The sequence below is a fragment of the Glossina fuscipes genome, unplaced genomic scaffold (genome assembly GCF_014805625.2).
Source record: "Glossina fuscipes isolate IAEA_lab_2018 unplaced genomic scaffold, Yale_Gfus_2 221, whole genome shotgun sequence".
In the NCBI taxonomy this organism is placed as follows: Eukaryota; Metazoa; Arthropoda; class Insecta; order Diptera; family Glossinidae; genus Glossina; species Glossina fuscipes.
Genome location: NW_023998564.1, coordinates 1345731 through 1366162, shown reverse-complemented (window position 1 = coordinate 1366162; position 20432 = coordinate 1345731). Strand labels below are relative to the sequence as shown.

Genomic DNA, 20432 nt, shown 5'->3' with positions numbered 1-20432 from the left:
AAGAGGATTTAAGTTTATTAAGAAGTCGCAATTTCGCTGAAATCTAGTTCAAATCCACCCTCGTCACCTTTTCCAAGTATAGTATACTTTTTAAAAGAAGAATGTTCTAAGAGTTTTGCTTTTGATATTTTATTAATGTTAAATACAGAGAGTGTCACAAAAGTTCTTTTTTAAATTGCAAAACAAAAAATTTTTTTATTCACCAATTTCCAAGAAAGTTTTGAGTGGATGTACAAGCCATCCTATTGGAGGAGAATAAATATTTTCAATATTTACGTTCTAACAAGTGGTCGCTCATTCACTTCTCCTTTAATTTGCCAGAATTCGAAGTTCGCTTGGTTACTTCTCCTTTAATTTGCCAGAATTCGAATTTCTGCGTAATCAATTAACAAGACTACTTTGCGGTCGGTATGTGAGAGAAAAACTTTTATCAGTGTGATGAGATTTTGATGCTTTAGTTCTCGAAGCAAAGCAATCTCGCGACACGCTGACATAGACAAATCGGTACCATCAATTTGCTTCAAACCATATGTGCAGCTTACAATTTCGCTTAGCCATATCAATAATTGGACTTGACAATCTGTAAATCTCTTTAGGAATAATATGCCAGCTGAAATCTCTGCACATTTGTGCACGCCAATAGACATAAAGAGAGAGAGAGAGAGAGCAGACATTAAACGTAATTATAAAGGCATTTTACTAAAGTTTTTACTATTTACTAAAAGCAAATTACAACTATTAGAAATATTCCTTTCAGATATATAAATGGATTAAAATATCCAATAAATTGTTTCACTTTGTAATGTTTTATTATACCGTAATTCAGAAAGCGAGATTTCATACATTTCTCCAAAAACCCGAAAGAAAGTCATGTTTTATTCACTCGAGCCGTTTTAGAGAAAAAGTACGAAATCAAGAATTTCGAAGCATTTGTTTCGAAAAACTCTTACATAGCATAAAAATTGAACTCTCAAAAAAAAACAGGGTTCCACACAAGATATTTCCTTAAATCAGTTTACCTTTGGTTGCATTTAAAAATTATATTCATATTTAAGTTCTTATTATGATGCAATAAACTGTTAAGTATTCGCACTTGAGCAATTTTAAAAATTTTATAGCTACTTTAATGGAATTCAGAAGTGAAATCCATAGATAACGACAATGGAATTCTTAGCAACAACGAAATGTTTTTGTGAAAAGTGAACGTAAAAAGTGAAAAGCAGACGCCAACAGTCCATTTTGGCATGACAATGTGCTTTATGGTTTATGGCTTTTATAAATTTAGGCGTGATTATGGCGTTAGGTACACTTTGTTGCTGACACGCCACATTGATCTCTCGTGGCAAGACCAGTATTGAGGCTCATATAAATCAAGCACAACGGAAAGTTATGCTTATACAAAATAAGATTTATATCAATTCATATAATTTTGGACTAAAAATGAATTGGAGTTTGTCTTTAGGTGTAATTAGAGGCCGGTAAGTTTATTGCGGTTTTTAATAAATGTTTAGCAATTCCTTCAGTTCTGTTACCAACTTAGCATAAATCCGTAGCGGTTTAAGTTTTCACACAGCTGATAATTATATTGTTGCCACAAATGATGAATTGCCATAAAATGATATTTTATGCTGTTTTGCTTTAACGTTTAGTTGCCACCTTAATGTCATTCACTGATTCAATGCTTTAGTACAACTTATACATAATAGATAAACTTCCATTAACTATGTTTATTACAGATTCAATATTAAGTGCAAAAACTTGAATCAATATCAATTTAGTTTAAAGAATTCCTAATTTAGTCATTTAAAGAAATTATTAAGTTTCCATTATTATATAAAGCAAAAATTTGAATTAAGAAGAATTTCTTAAAGAGTACAATTCCTTTCCGAATTGATGATACCTCACATTAGGTTCTGCTGTCCTAATGGATAGTGATAATTATTTGTAGCTATAATTAATTTCATGTAAGCCATCGGTTTAACTAAACCAGTTAATGAAATCCTTCATCTATATCCAATTTATTAGTAAATTCTGATAATTTTATCCACTCAAACCTTTTAGTAACATCTCATATTCAACCAGAATGGTATTTTTTATTCGCCTACGCAATTTTACTGTCTATTCCTAATAAATTAGGACAAGCAATTGGCTTAGCATTATCAATTGCTATTTTAGGTATTCTTCCATTCTCTCAGGGTCTTTATGTCTTATAAGTAAGCAGACACAAATAAATAGGTTATAAACTAAGAGAAGCTAGATGCTGCAAACCGACATGTACGACGCTGTCGAGCATGGCCATAATGTTCTTATTAACCCTGTATTTCTCTGTTTAATTATCTGCTGCTTACGATGACTCAGAAAGTACACATGTTATAAAATATTCGATAGGGTTTGTTACGCGTTGAATTGACAACTATGCTAAGAACTTACAGCAGCATAATTCTCAAAAAATGGATTGTTTCTTAAAACCAGTTCTTCTTTGAATTCTCGCTGCATGAAAAGTTAGATAAGAAGATAGAATGGATAATTGAAACCTGGTTGTAAACGTGGAAACGTTAGAAATGCCACCAAGTTACCTCAATGTGTCGTCACTAAAACTATTGCAAAAATCCAACAAACGCCAATTATCAAACGGCTTGAGTCGGCTTTCGGTAAATACATGCCTCCTGGAAATTCGAAAATCTGATAATAAGCTGATCTGAAGATAAGATTTTCAAGTAATATGAACCTTGCTGCAACAGATCGGCATACATATACCAGAAGCATCTTTTCAGTGTACGAAGTCCTTGCGCTTTTATACGTAAAGTAGGTGCTGAACAACTGACCAAATATAGGATCAGCTTGGTAACAAATATCACAGCGATTAATGAAATCCAGGTCTGGATCTCTCTTGTTTGATATATACAATTAATTCATTTATATTATTACCTCGGGGTCTAATTTATTTGGACGTGATCTATCGGAAATAACTTGCTTTCGTAACAGACCATCCGCCTACTTACAAAAATTGCCTTAAAATAAAAAACAGTGAGTAATAAATTATTTTATAAGAAAATAAAGATTTCGAAGTGTTAAAAGTGGATGGCCATAACATTTTTCAAGTCAATATTGATTGTTGAGGATATTCTATTTCATCAAAAAGCGGGATTTAATTAACAAACGAAATTCTGAGTATGACAGTGTTTCGGAGGTAACAAAAGATGGCATCACTAAAACTATCGTAAACTAGAAATTAATTGTCAGAATGTCATGAAATTTAGACACATTTCGTTTAAAGGTTAATACTATCCCAGAAACCAAATGTGCGGTGTATCGGACAGAGGAGTTATAAAGTGATGCGTTATTTACCTTTACACTCTTAACTATTATTAAGTATAAGCTTATTATAAAACAAGTAAGAAAATTATATTCCATCGTGACCTAATCTTTTGTGTTCATCACCGTTATCCAAAAACCAGACGAAAAATGTAAAAGAATTACATTTTCATGCACTATCATATGCAGTAGCGGTGGCTGATTTTTCTATTTTCAAAATAAAACTTCTTCTCAGTGCGTGGGCATTGTAGGCGTGTTCTTTCAAAAGTACGTGTCAGTTCCAAATTCTTTTATCAATTTGTGAGCGATGTCTTTATTTTAGCTAACGACACAGCTGCGCAGATAGACAGATGGACTGACAAACAGACGGCCATGTTTAGGTACAATCCAAATTTGAAACTGGTAAAAAATTTATATACTTTATGAAGCTTATGAAGCTAGTTTCTGCGCGTTATAAAGGTATGGAAAAAAATTAAATTTTGGTACACGGTAATATTGGGTAGACGTGGTCAATTTTTTTCGTTTTTGTACGAGTGCCTATAGAATATGCGTAGTTTATGAGTAATGGGGGAAAAAGCAATTTTTTTTTATTTCGCAAAAGAGAAGTGTTCTCAGTTGAAAAATGTACAACAGACATTACAGTGACGGACAAATGCACAGAAGGATATTCTTAAATCAATTCAGAGTTTGATGTTGACCAAGAATATATATATGGCGTCTCTGAAGCTTCCTTCTGGCTGCTGCAAACGTGTTAACAAAATCCTTCACTCTTAGATGATGTATTTCAAAAATATATAAGCTTAGTAGTAATAGTAGTAATAGGACAAAAAAGGAAGTTTATGCCAATCAAGCTATTTTTATGCCCAAACTGAATCCTCTATTAACGCTCATAACATTACGATAACACGGAATGTGAATTTAAAGGTCAAAACAAATACAGAATGTCAGTCGGCTGTTTTTTGAACAAACTGAAATAATTTCTGCCCGTTAAGGAAAAGGAGAATTCAACCATTTAAAAGATTTATTAAACGACCCTCGTCAACTTTGTCAGTGGTTCTTATTAAATAGTTTTATATTCATTATTCTATTTTAAATTGTGATATATGTGAAATGCCTCAAAAAGGGAAATGAAGGGGTAGTAAGAGACGGATCAAAGAAAAGTGTTAAAAAAAATACTTAGCCTTATCAGAACATTTATTTTTTTGTTAAATACAAATTTTGTAAAAATGTTTTTGTTTACTGCTCACTAATTTAATATTTATAATGAGAACACGTTCTCTTCTCTGATCGTAAAGACGAGACTTTAATCAGTGTCAATACCGTTGAAGCAATAAATATATCACGGTCGGTATGCTAAAATGTGTTGAATTGTAAATGAGTAGTAATTCTAAAACAGAGTTATATCTTAAAAAAAAATTTCAACTTTATTTTTGATATACCAATATACGCCGAAAAATTTCTTTCGATCTGACCGTGAATTATCTTTACGTCGCCACATTAAGGCGCTTTATAACAATCTTACGGCAATTTTTATAAATTATAAAACTTGCAGCCTTACAGATCTCGTCATTGGCTTCGCAGGCAAATGTGCTGGATAGTCTTTCGAACAAAGAAAGCCCACATATAAATTAATTTAAGCTGAAAATATACGCAACTAATGCCAATAATTTATAGAAATTGTTTCGAACTTTAAGTTATCTAACAGATGGATATGCACGGATAATTCTGTCTTAACAGGGAACACGTGTAAACGCTATAATATAGAATAAATGAATGGCATTTGAAGCAACTGACTGCCTTTATCAAATCAGCTGAGTTTTCATTCTAATTTTACATTTAGTATTCCTATTACAATCACGAATCGCCTACACTTTCTCTTTTATCGGCATTATTAGCCGGATCTTGACAGTACAGTACCAAGTACGGTGATTTATGGATTGACAGCGGAACAGAGCCTCTCATTGCGAACACTCTGTCACATCAGTCTACCTATGCTTGGATTTTTTCATCAATCGCTCTCAACTTCGTTTCTGGATTATGGATCTAACATTAACTTAACTGGTCCAATCCACCTCTAAACAACAAACAGACAGGAGGGCGGACCCATGTGCACCAACTCGAAACTGCACGCAAATAAGAAATTCGTGTACTTAATAGATCCTACGAGAATTGTTATTGAATGTAACAGAAGCAATAAAGAAGCTAGTTTAACACACACCCAACAAAGGTGTGGACCTAACATTATTTGAAAAAGTTATGGTGAACTTCAACCAATCTTGACATACGTTCTATTCCCAGTGCATTTTTAAAGTGAAGAAAAGTACGGACAAGTTCGATAACGGAAAGTGTTTTCGACCAATTTGGCTTTTGCCAATCTACAGTGACGGTCAGAAAAAAGGGAGGAAAGGGATAAGGTGGAGGTGCCCAACCTTTACGTGTTATCCCTTTATCGATTGAGCACTGACTATGGCTACGTCTAAACTGAACACTGCCACACTTGAGATGTGAACCCACGGGCCCAGATTTGGCAATCGCGATTCTTACCTATTCGGATATTCGAACGGATTGCGAAACGTATAGTTCGAGAATAAACCCGTTATATTGGGTGTTAAAAACCTGTTGCCACACAGTTTGTAGAAATTCAAATCGATTCTTCTAAAAAAATGATAATCGGCCGCCGCCACTACATTATATATTGTCTCTTCCTCAAAGAACGCACACCTAAGATTACCAAATTCTAAAAGAATGAATAACAAACAAGGCAGTAAGAAAACTTAGCATGCCTTATCAAGACAACTTATTAAGAGTTAAGTAGAATATGTGTTTCTCAATGTGCCTATAGCTGGATATACATGTGTCTGTTTGGCTTCGTGTGTGTGTGTGTGTGTGTGGGTTTGTAGATCTGAAAGAGAGTAACGTACAGGCATATAATTAATTAAAAAAACTGACTAGACAGACACTTGTAGGGATTCATTTTAAGCCAGATATGAGAAAAATTGAACACATACATAAAAATAAACACTTGCTACTGTTCTCCTTTGTGACAAGCGTATGGATTTTGTACTTATTACACGCATTACTAACACTTTATGCCTTATATACATACGGGTATGTTTATATATTTTTAATTCTTAGTTAATTGCCAACATCTTGTTGGGCTTGGTTTTACAGTTATTCCCACCTCTAGATTACTTACATTTTCACATTTTTTCAGCGTTCAGTTTATCTGCCTTTTTCGCTTTTTTTAAACGGTTCACCACATATATGCACACAGCTAACAACTGTGAATGATAATCTTTCATTATGAAACAAACAATCGCACGTACGAGTGCATCAGACACTCTTAAGATAGGCATTGTTATACATCTGTCTGTGTTAATAGAGCGTCTTAAAGACAATAAAAAGAAAAAAAACATATAACGAAAATAAAAAACCGCAAATATTTGTTAGTCTATGATGCGAAACAAGTTATTCTTACAGAATCGTTAGTAGAATAAAGATCGATTTTTGTGGGGCTTATTAGGCAAACATTTTTGACAAAACGGTGTTTAAGCGATCATTAGTCGTTAAATTTAATATTATATAAATTTTTCATTTTAGTCACTCGACTTTAGAAATGAATGAAAAACTTGTACAATCCACTGGGAATGGTTTACAGAGCTCAATACCGAAATTAAATGTTGCTGTTATCGGTGCAGGACTGGTAAGTCATATCAAATTTTATAATGAGTTCATTTACTTTGCCTGTAGTTGTGAAGAGAAAAAGTGTAATAATTAAAACCGTGGTAGAAAGGTGCTTTTAAAATTTCTTATTGGAAAGATGGCGTTAAGAAACGATTAGCTTAAAAGGTTTTCTTTTGACGAAAATCTATTTTCTGTGTGCTGTTAAAGCGCTTTGTTTTCAGTAGACCAAGCAAGTCTATCATTTTTATTGACTTAATAATTCGGTGAAACGTACATTGTTAATATTATCGACTCGAGACCCATAAGGTTTTACAGCGACAAGCTAAGTCGCTTATACCACAACCACGGTGAGAGAAACGTGACAAATGTAACTTATGAAATTTCGGATAGTACCTAAATACGAAAGAACAAAATTGCCTCTGCCGCATTGTTGAGCTAAATTTTTCATGAGTTATTACACTCTCGTATGTTATTATACACTAAAAGCAGTGTTTTTTGGTGAACAATTAGTTTCTCATGGATATCATGAGATCAAATGCGCCGAATTTTCTGAAGATTTTGAACAATTTGATCGACTTAAGCAATGATGTGTCGACCAGAAGGGAGCGTATCTAATAATATTGGCATTACAGATCGGAAATGAGCAATTTAGTCCTACGCTGCTTATGAATATCTTCAAACACTTGCCACATTTAGCGATTGTTTCTACTATTATGACTCATTTACGAAATACGATTGCTTTTGATTGCATTAATAAACGTCATGTTTTTCTCATTTTTTTTTTAAATTATTAATTAAATATCACCTTTCACTGATGTTGGTGTATGGCTTGATAGGGTTAGAGCGACCAAAGCCATGTGTTAAAAAAATTAATCCGATGTTTTATATAATTTAATCAATAATCTGATATTTGATATAATTTTTAAATTTTACGATATGTGGTGAATACTGTTAATAAGCACAGCTTAAGCCATGCTTATAAGAGCATAGAATTTCTTATTGCTTAGAAAGACCATGCCATCTGTAATCAGAGTGGGTATGTTAAATTTGTCAAGTTTTGAATAAGGCATAGCTATATGAAATTGCTGGAGCTGCTTAAAAAAAGAGAAGTCGATTAACTTATATTCGTTCGTTTCTACACCTGCTGAAGTCACGGTTACAAACTTTGTGTAGAATATCAAAGTTTATTTCATATTTTTCTTCATTTGCTCGATAATCTCAGTTAGTTAAAAAAAATCGTTCCCGTTTTAGAAGAAACTGGTGGGTTTGCGCTTTTACCCAATAAGTGACCTCAACTTTAAAACAATCTGAATTTAAAGGTTTAACTTTAGTTTTAAGGTACTTCTTAACCATCCGTCGATCGTTTAAAACATTATGCATTATTATGCATTATAACGCAGCAATGTATCCACAATCGCCTGATCATACCAAGAAGCCACCACCGACTCCAAATACAAAGCAAACAACCCCATCGGGAAATGTTTTTGCAGTTTCAACATATACCGTTAATTTAACTACTAAACTGCTAAAAAGAACTAAGTTTTATAAAAGTAATAAAGGTTTTTTGTAAAATTTTCCTTTAATTACATCTTTCGTTGCTGTTTTACGAATACAAAAATTAAATCATTGAAGTCTCAATTCGTCAATTTACCAGTTAACACTTAAAAGTTTAAAATGATTTTTTGCTACGTTCCGGCATGACGGAGTCTTTAAGATAATTGAACAAGCACAGTAAGCCTTGCTTTTTGCTTTTAGAAAAATAATTAGAGACCACGTCCTGATCAACATGTCGATCCACGTCAACATGTACATCTACGTAAATCCATGTAACTTGTTCCTCAATAAACAAATATTAAGTTCAAATAGTAATTTAATCGGAGAAAAATTTCGTCCATGCCTACCGAAATGCTATACAAAATTAAACAGTGTATATGAATGTACTTTCTAGTTCCAATCATTAGTTGTTGTGTAATGTTTCCTTAAAAGTATAAGAAAATTACTAAAACAGAGTGTGCAAAAAAAATTGCACACTCTTGCGTCAAGAACTAATATCTTCCATCGTGATAATGCGAGATCACGCACATTTTTAATGGCTCAGCAAGAAGTCTAAGCGAGTGTGTCGATTTTCCCACGTTTCACTTTTTATAGAACACTCTTAACGGTTTAAAATTGGTTTGGAAAAAAGGCTGTGAAAATCACTTAGCTCGGTTTTCGCCTGAAAATCCAGGAAGTCTCACAATGATGACAAAATAAAGTGACTTAATAAAGTTTATTTAATTGTTTGAATTTAAGACAAAACCGCTATGAAGTTTTTGCTTGACCTATGCTCATCAGAGCCAAATAAATTAAGATGAAAATGCTGACTTTCAGCTAATCAATACATTCAAAATAGTTCAAAAGCGATACCGTCATGTGGGTACGCTGGTGATATGCCGATAAGACGTTCCTAATCATATTTACGTCATTGTACTCCGAAATCAATGCAATGCATTGAATTCCTAAATCTTAAAAGATTACGATACGACCGTAATAAAAGATAATGATAGACTGATACTAAGAACTATGATAACGATAAATATAAAAATATATAACAACAATAAAATTAACAATAACAGTCCACCTTAAATAGGTACTGCAGAATTATGATGGCGTGAAGGTAAAAACAACTGCAATAACTTCAAGTTACCCAAACAATTTGTTTTCGTTTAAATATACATTTAATACAATCATTAAAGTCAAATCCGTACATAATGAATCCACTTGTAATGTCATTTCACAAAAAAGAAAAAGCAGAATAAAACGGTCAACCCCTTTATTTCCTTTCAAAGAACTCTTTCCTTAACGTCTTGTCCCGATTACGCAAAGAAATAACTTATAGGGCTTAACCTGTTTAAGTTCACCAGCTAAAGCATTGAAATATTTTATTATAATACCTAGTAAAACGTGCTTATCTTTTCAACTGCGTACTTTATTACGGCGTCTTTATGAATATATTTTACTTACAATCACAAAAAGAGTAATCTCTCTGTTTACAAGTTTAAGGTTTTGATTGCAAAACTATATGCAATAAAGCTAAAAAAAAAAAAAAATAGACAATAACACTAAGATATATTTACGTATACATGACAACAATTGTCTCTCACTCTAGACGAGACTTAATCTAGATTTTTCTCCTCACAAAAGATACATAAATAAAAACTTAACTCAATTCAATGTTTTCCCTAATTCTCAGCATTTTACTAACTTTTGTCGATTAAAGTGATTTGAATAAGGAAGCGATTTGCGTAGATTTTCTTGTGATTCTAGTAAGGATAAGGATTTATTTGATGGATTATCATGACAATAATTCGAAATATTAGCAGAGAACGATAATAGCAAGATAGAAGAAGATCCTTTTTGAAAGGCTCTCTTAACCAACTACTTAAACCAACTTAGAAAAACTACATCGGACAAGATAGTATAAATTATACTTCGGACATAATATACTGTTATGAAATTCGCTTTTTACTAGGATACAGTCCGTATCACTGAATCGTGGATGTTTTGATCAAGAGAAATACACTTCAAAGTTGTTTTATTTTACTACTTTGTCTTTCACAACAGTAGGAGTATTTATTTACAATTATATTTCTTACATGTAGGATTATTCACAATTAATTTTGGCCGTACTCTCAGCTCAAATGTTCTTGCCCGACAAACTCTCCCTTCCACAAATATTCTATTTATGTACATTTTTACAAGCACGTTACTATACCTATTTGGGGAGATGAACTATGCTTTGATGGGAAGCATAGATGTGCCGAAACTCTCACCTCCCAGCGGTGATCCCCGGACAACGGCTTCGGCCGGCTAAGAAGAGTTTAAGGTTTTGGGCTGCTAACTCGGCGACGAGTTTCTGAGAGATGGTGGAGGGGTTGGCTGGAAGAAGAGCTCTTACTCAATAGCTAGTTACTACCGAGGAAATATATTGAATGGTATTTAAGTACAATGAAGGTAGTAATCTAGCGAGTGCATGGTAGAGTGCGTTAGATTAGTCTACCATGTTCAGTGCAATACCCGAGACCTATATATCTTGAAGAAAAGTAGTTCACTGGTGCTGGCAACCAGGAAAGTATGGAGAATCCGAAGCAAGTACGGTTGTTTTTAACAACCGCCCAAAGTATGCCATAAGGCTTTGCAAAACAAACTGGGAGCCACGGGGGTCAGGAAGCTCGCCTCACAAAGCCACGTATGCCTGCGGGTATATGATGGACTTTGTCCTTAAGTCGTAATAAATAAATTAATTATACTATTAATGCAAAAAGGAATTGACGGACGGGCTTCCCTTTGGCCGATTGATAGAAAATGTCTGGTAAATTAATTGATACATGCAAAAATGGAAAAGGGATATGACGAATAAGTTTTCCCCTTTTACCTATTTTTACTTTTGAACACATGTCACGGATGCCTGCGGGTAATGGTGGTAATTGATCAACAGCACAGTGGAAGCCTTATGGCGGAAGCAGTCAGTTGATTAATTTGTGTGTCCTGACTGCTTGGGTGCGGCCCTTCGGGGAGTACTCGTGGTGGTTGTAGTTGGCGAGTTCCTAGCTAAAATGGAACAATTGAGTGCAGCTAGGCCTCGCCATTCACCAGAGTGGAGTTTATTGTTCCATACACAATAAACTGTTCTGGACTCTGGTGCTGTTTAGGCCCCTACTCTGTGGGGATTGTCTAACTCGCCAGGGGGCGTAGTACGCTTAAAAGTGGCTTGGGCAACCGTGGGGTTAAGCCTTTGCGAATACCAACTTAGCTTTTACCTGTCTGTTTTTCCGCTAATCGTTTTCATCGGCCTGCAGCTGTATGAGGCGCCTGCGAATGCTCATTTGGTTTTTCCTTTTTTAGGAAATTTATTATTACGAAAATTACTTAGCTGACATTAACTGGATTTGGAATTTTCGTAACAATACTGTAATAATATTATGCGGGATTGCTACGTACTGCTATTATGTTTGAAGTGGCAAGGACGCTACTTACAATATTTTTTAAGATTGCTATGTAATGATATTATGTGGATGCGAAGAGACATATACGTGATCGTATGAGGTTCCTATATAACAGTATTTGATTTAATAATTCAAGACAAAAGCATTCGCTAAAAATCCACTGTTGTTGAGTGATTGAACGTGTATTCTTAATGTATTCATAAACTGCTCCGCTGTTCTCGCCAAGACTATTTGTGTCTTTGAATAATAATTTATGATTTTTCTGCAACTTATATACTAAATTATTGGCTTAAATTATAAATTATTAAATATTAAAGCTATTATGCTGCTGTTAGCAATAGAGCACCGCAATTTAGCAAAGACCAGAAGGAAGATTCAAAGACCACAAAAATTATATAAATTCTTGGCCAGATTCAAATTTTGAATAAATATAAACATGCCCGTTTAACCACCTATCCGTCTGCCGAAGTTTGTACTATCTGTGGTAAACATTAGCCCGCTGGCGAAAGTGAAGACCTACAAACTTGCAAAAGAATTGCGAAGTGACTATAGACAAGACTACAGTGTTATGCATTTACTGACTGGTCACTCATTATAGCAGATATGTGCGCACAAACTTAACGTATCCCGTATCAGGATATTAAAACGCGGAAAGAAAAGAGTTAATCAGCAAAATTAGCGACATACATATTCCAATTGCAAAATTTGATTTTTTTTGTTATAATCTAAATAATGTCCCTTGTGAACTTATGCTGATGAGAATATTTAAATATAATTTGGATTTTGTACTACGGACAGAAGGAAAATTCCACAAGAATAGGTTAGTATAATAAGCATAACGCATACTTTATTGACGTCCGCAAACACTCGACCTGCTACAGCGAGTCCATAAGCGATAGCTACCGAATTTACTCAATATCGACAAACCGCTCCCAATTTTTTAACATGAAATTAGGCAAATATCTCATATAAAGAAGAGGCAAAATTCGCATACATTCTTATCTGTAAGGAGATCTAATAAGCATTCTATTTATAGATATATTTTATATAAATATACAAACAATTTATTTATGGTATATTATTTTTTTATGTACTCCTTTTTTAAACAACAAGGTGGGTTCACTGGCTGCCCTAAATTTCGCTCGCAAAGGTTACGAAGTTGATCTTTACGAATATCGTCAAGATATACGTACAGCAGAACTTGTGCAGGGACGTAGTATTAATTTAGCGTTATCGCAACGTGGACGCAAAGCTTTAGCTGAAGTTGGTCTCGAAGACGAGGTACTTTCAACAGCCATACCAATGAGGGGACGGATGTTGCATGATGTTAAAGGCAATACCTCGATTGTGTTATATGATCCATGCACTAAACAGTGCTTATATTCAGTGGGACGAAAACATTTAAATGAAGTTCTTCTAAATGGTAAATAAATTATATAAAATAATGCATATAAAAATTAAGATTTTTAATTTCTTTAATTAATTATAGCTGGAGAAAAATTTCCTAACATTCATCACCATTTTGAACACAAGCTATCGTCCGTAAATTTCAATGAAGGAAGCATGCGTTTTAAAAGGTAACGCATGCAAATAGCAAAGAAATTTAAGCCCAGCTTATAGTTGTTGATAGAGAGTAAACTGGGTCATAATTTGAATACATTACTCCATCACTTTACCCAATAGCACTTTTACGCTCGAATGATTTTTCATTCGATAATTACAAAAATGCATACTTTTTGACAGTTGTAAACTCATTACCCATTACAGCGAGTCAGTTTTCGAGAGCTTCGAAGTTTACTCAAGCGACTTTGCTCGGTATCGACAGCTACAAGCCGGCCTTGTAGTCTCAAGGAAATTTGGGGTGATCTAGACAGAATCCACCCTAATACTTGAGGCAGGGTTAATTAACATCAATCAACGTCGATATAATTCAAACGTCAATATCAGGACCACGAATAGTTGGACTTTGACATCATCAAACTTTAAATATTTATAGATATGAAAGTCGTAAAGAAATTTTGTTAACCGAACTAAGTGCGCGCGTACTGTCTACTGTAATAACTTTTGCTTGAATTCTTAGTGGTTTTCATATCATATTCGTAGCTGATCGACCGGCCCACTCATGACCGATATCTCAAAAACGAATTTTCCGGTATTGTATTAATTTCGCAGCGGTTATATTCACAGTGATTATCAATAGAATCCAATCTTTCTTTAAGTTCCTCTGCATGGCGACTATAAAATTAGAAATGCCCACAAGATAACTAAAAATCTTTCGCTATCAAGGATCCATGGAAAAAGATCGTGGCAATTCTTACCAGAATTCAAACCATTTTTTTATGTTGATAATAGGCTTTATTAACCTTTTGTGACCTTGCCTCTAATATCGTCACATTTCACATTTTCACAGACTTGTTTTAATGTCAACTTTACTCCGTTAAGAGAGTTCTGCATAGCCCGAAACGAATAGCAGTCCAAGGTAGGTCAAGCTTGTGCTGCAGCGTGTGCCGCATTGCCATGTTAGAAAATGCTTCTTTTATTGATCAATTCTGAACTCTTTAGCTTAATTACACGCTTTAATCGCGCTGGTGGTTAAGAATGAACAGTGAAATCAATAATACAGCCAGGTTGGTATAACCCATGGTCTACAATTCCCTTTAAATCGCACCAAATCAAACATCAAAAATTATCTTCTGAGCTTTTCAGCGTTTCCACAGCTTCGTCCACTTCGGATAACGAATTTTTTCTGCACATTATTGCCATATGTATTGTACATTATAAAAAATTTCAAAAATGGCTCGATTCCATCCATCTTCAGTAGGGATTACTAATGGTTGGAGCTGGAAATTCGACGGCTTCCAAATAACGACAATCTCTTTTTATATACTGCCTTATGAAAATGACTCAAATGGTTTTATGGCCAATATTTAGTTCCGCAGAGAAATGTCATAAGATAAGATGAATAGGCCGATTTTCTTAAAATTTTTGGAGAATGTCAAGGACTTTGTCAACAATTAGTCGAATGGAGTACTGCACTGTGCTTAATAAGTCTAATATGTTTTTATCTAATGACGATTTTCGTATATTAAATGGAAATCTCAGATCATTTTCATAACGTAATTTCTGCTCAGTGGTATTGGTTTCTATGTGGCCAAATTTTTATACGTTTATTCTCACATTTTTCGCTTATTCTCGTATGTGGCCATATTTTTATACGCTTCTTCTCAATGAAGCACAAACGTTGTGAATATCGTTACGGTTTTCTACTGATTCCCAAATTTAATTAATAATGACCTTTTATTTTTGTGTTCACCGTTATATTCGTGTGGTTTTTGATACAATTGGATGTTTTGGTCCTTCATATAGCGCCTTATCTTTAACAAATTTGTTAAGAAAACTCTCTGTTAAGTAGTTATTCGACGTCGCTAGATTGAGATAAAAAATTTGCATTGGATTTCCCATGTGAGAGTTCCTACAAAAAGTAGGCCTTTAGATAGTGAAAAACGCTATCTTTTCATATGTATGTATGTAACAGTAATTTGACAGAAGCGATCTTGCTAAGCTGCTTCTCAAAGTTTCTTTGCTTTAACAGATATCAGAAACATGTGGTGGGTTTTAATTCTACAATTTTTTTAAGTAAACTCAGCCACATTCTTACAAAAGATTCCACTAAAAACGAATGTTCATATAAGACATAGAATAATAATTTTTTGAACCTGACGTCATCATCATCAGTTCAGGTGAACAAGAGCACATTGAAAGGAAAAGGAAATAAACGATTTCATTGAATCAATAGATAGGAATACAAAAATGTTTATTAAAATTCCCACAGTTATGATCAAACCATTTGCGTGCTGGTAATTTTAATAAAACATCTTTCCCAAAAGCTTCTTTTTATCAGCCTGCGAAGTGAATATTTACCGTATTTTTCACAATTTAGGCTCATTTTCAAAACGTAGGCACCTTTGACTGAATTCACAAATGTCGCAATATCAAATGTATCAAAAACAGGCTTGACAGGGCTAATGTTACCACAGCTATACGAATTTTAAACCATCTACTAGGGAAACGCCGCAACCTTTTTTTAGTTGACTCGATACGTAATAGATTCTCCATATTGCAGTTCAAAAATTATTGTTAGCCAATCAAGGCCATCCTGTATTATATTAAACTTTTAAAGTTAACGAGATTTATTTAAGCAGACTATAGATCAAAATCTTTAAAGTTAGTTTTCTGTTTTTTCCGCTGTTTTTTTCGGGCTGATCAATGCTCTTTCTTCCAAAAGTACACATACGTTATGATGTCTTTAACCAGTTGACTCAACCTCTTTGTGTCAACTTTTTTATCTCGACTCGAGATATATGCGTATAGTGGTCAAACCAGAGCCTGTGTAACATGAAATCACGTTATAATGAAACAATTTGACAGAATAATAAAAATATTTTTTAAAATAAATTATTTTGGCAAATGCATGTTCATAATGATAAGATTTTATGAGGAAATCCGACAAGGTCGGGTGGATAAATAATGGCGTATATATCCATCATATAGAGTTAACTGGTTAACGGTAAAATAAGTATTACGTTGGAGCAACCATTTTAGATAGAAATTATTCTTTTATATACTTTTCATATCTTATGCAGACCCTTCCAAGAGGACGCGGAAGCCAAAGCTGATTTGATAGTTGGTTGCGATGGTGCCTTTAGTGCAGTGCGTCAACAAATGATTAAAAAATACGGTTTCAATTTCTCCCAAGAATACATCGAGCACGGCTACTTGGAGCTATGTATACCTGCTAAGAACAATGAATTTCAAATGCCTGCCAATTATTTACATATATGGCCGCGTGACACTTTCATGATGATCGCTTTACCCAATCAGGATAAATCTTTCACCGTAACTTTATCGATGCCATTCAAAGTATTCGCTGACATTAAAACACCCAAAGATCTTTTAGAATTCTTCATCAAGTATTACATAGACGCCTTACCGCTTTTAGGCGAGGAAAAATTAATAAAAGACTTTTTCAAATCTAAACCGCAGTATTTACTATCGATAAAGGTGAGAGAGATTTTCTTAAAAGAAATTTAATAGATGAGTTGGTAATGGGCTTATTTCAGTGCAATCCTTATCATTTTGAATCGAAAGCTGTATTACTGGGTGACGCAGCTCACGCTATGGTACCGTATTATGGTCAAGGTATGAATGCCGGCATGGAAGATTGCAGTTTATTATTCTCAATAATCAGTCAAACGGAAATCACTCTGGATAAAGCTTTATTGCAATTCACTGAATCCCGTTGGCGAGATGCTCATGCGATTTGTGATTTGGCCATGTACAATTACGTCGAAGTAAGTTAAATATAGCTTAGTACTGAAAACATTTAATGAGACGTGTTGTAATCTTTTATTACCAGATGCGCGATTTAACTAAACGTGTCACTTTTAAATGTCGGAAATTTTTGGATACCACACTTTTCCGATTCTTTCCCACGATTTGGGTCCCGCTTTACAATAGTGTATCGTTTACTAGTATGCCTTACAACAAATGTATTGCTAATCGTAAATGGCAAGATAAGGTTCGATTGACCTTTCACATATAACATATAATTTTACAATGATTTTCTTTTAGATTTTACGCAACATATTCTACACAATCTTATCTGGCGCCTTGGTAACGGCCACTGCTCTATATGTAACGAATTTATAGAAATTCGATCGATGTTTTTATATTTAACTATTTAAACTTTTCCCTTTGCACCTCTGCTCTCTCTGTTTCTTACCAAAGATATAATTCAATTTTAAAAGTTATAAGACGATAAAAAAAAACGTGAAAAAATGAACCTTTTTTTTTGGAAATTAATGCTACGAAAATAACGAATTAATCAGTTACTTATGTTGACCTCTTTCGGAAATGTGCATTTAAACTGCTTCACAAGAACTTAGCAATAACGAGTATACTCGTCCTACATAATAATAAATTGGGCTATAACGAAATAACTTGAGAAAATAACATACACACGAAATTTTATGAGAAAATCCGACAAGGATCGCGACGTACGCATTCGTCGCAACACAAAATTTTGTGTATTAACGTTTTGATACATTCGTCACACATAGTCAACTGATTAATTCGAATTAACTACGAATATGCACATAAAAAATCAAAATTGTTTTTTTTCGAAGAACTCTTATAATCAAAAACGTGATGCGACATGATCAAAATCAAGTGAAATTAATTTGTTTTTGCCGAAGAACATATTATTCTTTATTCTTATTCTCTTAATTACACACTATTGCCATACAAAACTTTTGTTTCCGCACAATTCCTTAGAGAGCAAAGGATACGAAAAATAGATTTATACGTTTCAAACTTTGTACAATAAATTTGCAAGTCATGCTGCTATTTTGAGACAAATTTTATTATAAAATACCAAAAATGAGGCTTTGTCGCCGTCAGAAGGCCTATAATTTGTAAGAACATATGTGACCCTTCCCTTTCATAATGCATAATTTTTTGCCGATTCTTAGTCAAATTTATAAACTTCGGCATCTTTAAAATAGTTGTTTGCATAGAGATTGATCTTAAAAATGCTACGGTTCAATCAAACACAGCGTAGCATTCATTCTTGGCCTAAAACTTACTAAATAGTAAGGGCAAAATCACAGAAAATGTGCAAAATTGCGCTAATTATTAGGAAGATACTCCCGACTAAAGCAAATTATATATAATCTGTTTAATGAAAAATATCTACAATAAAAATGGCTCCTATTTTCGAAAATGACTGTAAAAGGCCTAATTTCACTTTATCTCTTCTTTTATATGAACTCCATTCATCTTTTATTTCGTTTGTATACTCTTGGATTTTCCACACGTTAGTATTTAATTTATGGAAATAAAATAAACCTCTATAGCTTATAGCCATTAGTTATAAACAACATGCGCTTCCTCTACTTTTTCCACGGTTATGTTTAAGCTGTGGCTTCTGATTTATTTTTGACACTATTTTATATATTACTTAAGTACTTCATTTCTATGAACAGCAATTGCGCAGTCTCAAAATCGTTGCCCTCGAATCTCTACAGTCTCTTTTGCAAGTTGTGCTTTAAAAGTAACTTTGCAAGTACTTTGATATTAGTGGCTTCTTCAATTTGTTTAGTACATTCCACTATTTCCATATGGGATTCCTTATTCAATGCGTCATTATGTCCCGGTAACTGAAAACCTATTGGTTTTAACATATATGCGTTTGAAAGGGTTGTATAAGTCTTATTGATTAAAGATCTTCAACCTGCAGAACTATTTTGTTCACGTAAAAATTTAGTACCGAACTTATCCGGATGTACTAATGATGGTATTTGGCGAAAGCGTTTGTTTAAAAACTGGGCGTCCACTAAGAATTCTTATGGGATCTCCATTAAATTAAAATATTGAATGGTTTGGTTAACACCTTGCATATGATTATTGTCCCCACAAATTATAAATTCTTTTAACTTGTCTAATAAGTTCTTACAATTATTACATTCCTTTGTTAAGGAGGTTGTAGTCGTTAGAACATAACCTTTTGTCCCCTGCATGTTCACCGAACTTTGATAAATAGTTCCTTTGCATAAATATATTTGATAAAAGTAGATTTTAAAAATCGTTTCATGTCGTGCGAATATATAATTCCCTAAATTCTTTAACAAAAAATAAACAGTTAAATGACATGTAGTTGCAGTTGACTAATTTGACTAAAGTTCTTAAAATATTTCATTGAAAACGTAATAATAATAATAATAATTTAAAAAGACGCTCTCACCGACAGCTTACGGTGATAGATAAAATTTCGTTTGAACAATTATGCTGGCAACTAACTATTAACATTTTATCTAATTGAGGATCCAAAGAAAATCCCGATATGTGAACTATTTCATACATGTTTATATTTATAACTAAATTCATAAATAACCTCTACCATGAAAAATATCCCCAACATGTAGGCTATTTCATACTTCGTAAATATCGCAGACCATAAATATCCCCGAAGGGCAAACTATTTCATACATTTCGTAAATATGTAAAGAAAAAATCAAGAAGGAAGAACACCAGAAACTTTCTGATTCTGATTGTGTTGGTGTTTGTTCTCAAAAGTTTTGTATGAAAGTTTTGCCTCTGTTCTATATGTAAGAAAAGATCAGAAAAAAAAAATTCAAATGTTCCACCAGCATTTTGCAAGATAAAGCGTCGATTGAGCAGAAAAAAAGCTTAGGACTGAGCGATTTGCAAAATCTAAAAAGTATCGCAAATTCCGTAGCTATTGTGACATTCGTGGATATAACAAGTACTGTGGATGGCATTTGTGGATATAACAAGTATTGTGGATGGCATTTTATTGAGTATTATTGTAAACAATGTAAAAGAAAAAAACCGTTAACGGATTTCAGAGAGAAATCAAAGGAAGTGTTT

General features: G+C 33.7%; 1 protein-coding gene across 6 annotated transcripts in view; it reads left to right on the top strand.

Moving 5' to 3' along the window:
• LOC119642174 (kynurenine 3-monooxygenase) overlaps window positions 1-19180 on the top strand; it is a 31028-nt gene extending 11848 nt beyond the window's left edge. For 3 of the 6 annotated variants that reach the window (XM_038041174.1, XM_038041172.1, XM_038041175.1), the window contains exons 2-8: window positions 6916-7018; window positions 13098-13407; window positions 13474-13561; window positions 16628-17045; window positions 17105-17335; window positions 17401-17562; window positions 17616-19180. In XM_038041174.1, the coding sequence (XP_037897102.1) occupies window positions 6916-7018; window positions 13098-13407; window positions 13474-13561; window positions 16628-17045; window positions 17105-17335; window positions 17401-17562; window positions 17616-17693 (1390 nt within the window). In that variant the 3' untranslated portion in view covers window positions 17694-19180. Of the gene's footprint in view, window positions 1-1425; window positions 1479-6740; window positions 6860-6915; window positions 7019-10950; window positions 10974-13097; window positions 13408-13473; window positions 13562-16627; window positions 17046-17104; window positions 17336-17400; window positions 17563-17615 lie in introns of those variants that run through there. The other 3 variants (XM_038041173.1, XM_038041176.1, XM_038041177.1) reach the window with 3 other exon arrangements.
• The last annotated feature ends 1252 nt before the right edge of the window (window positions 19181-20432 follow it).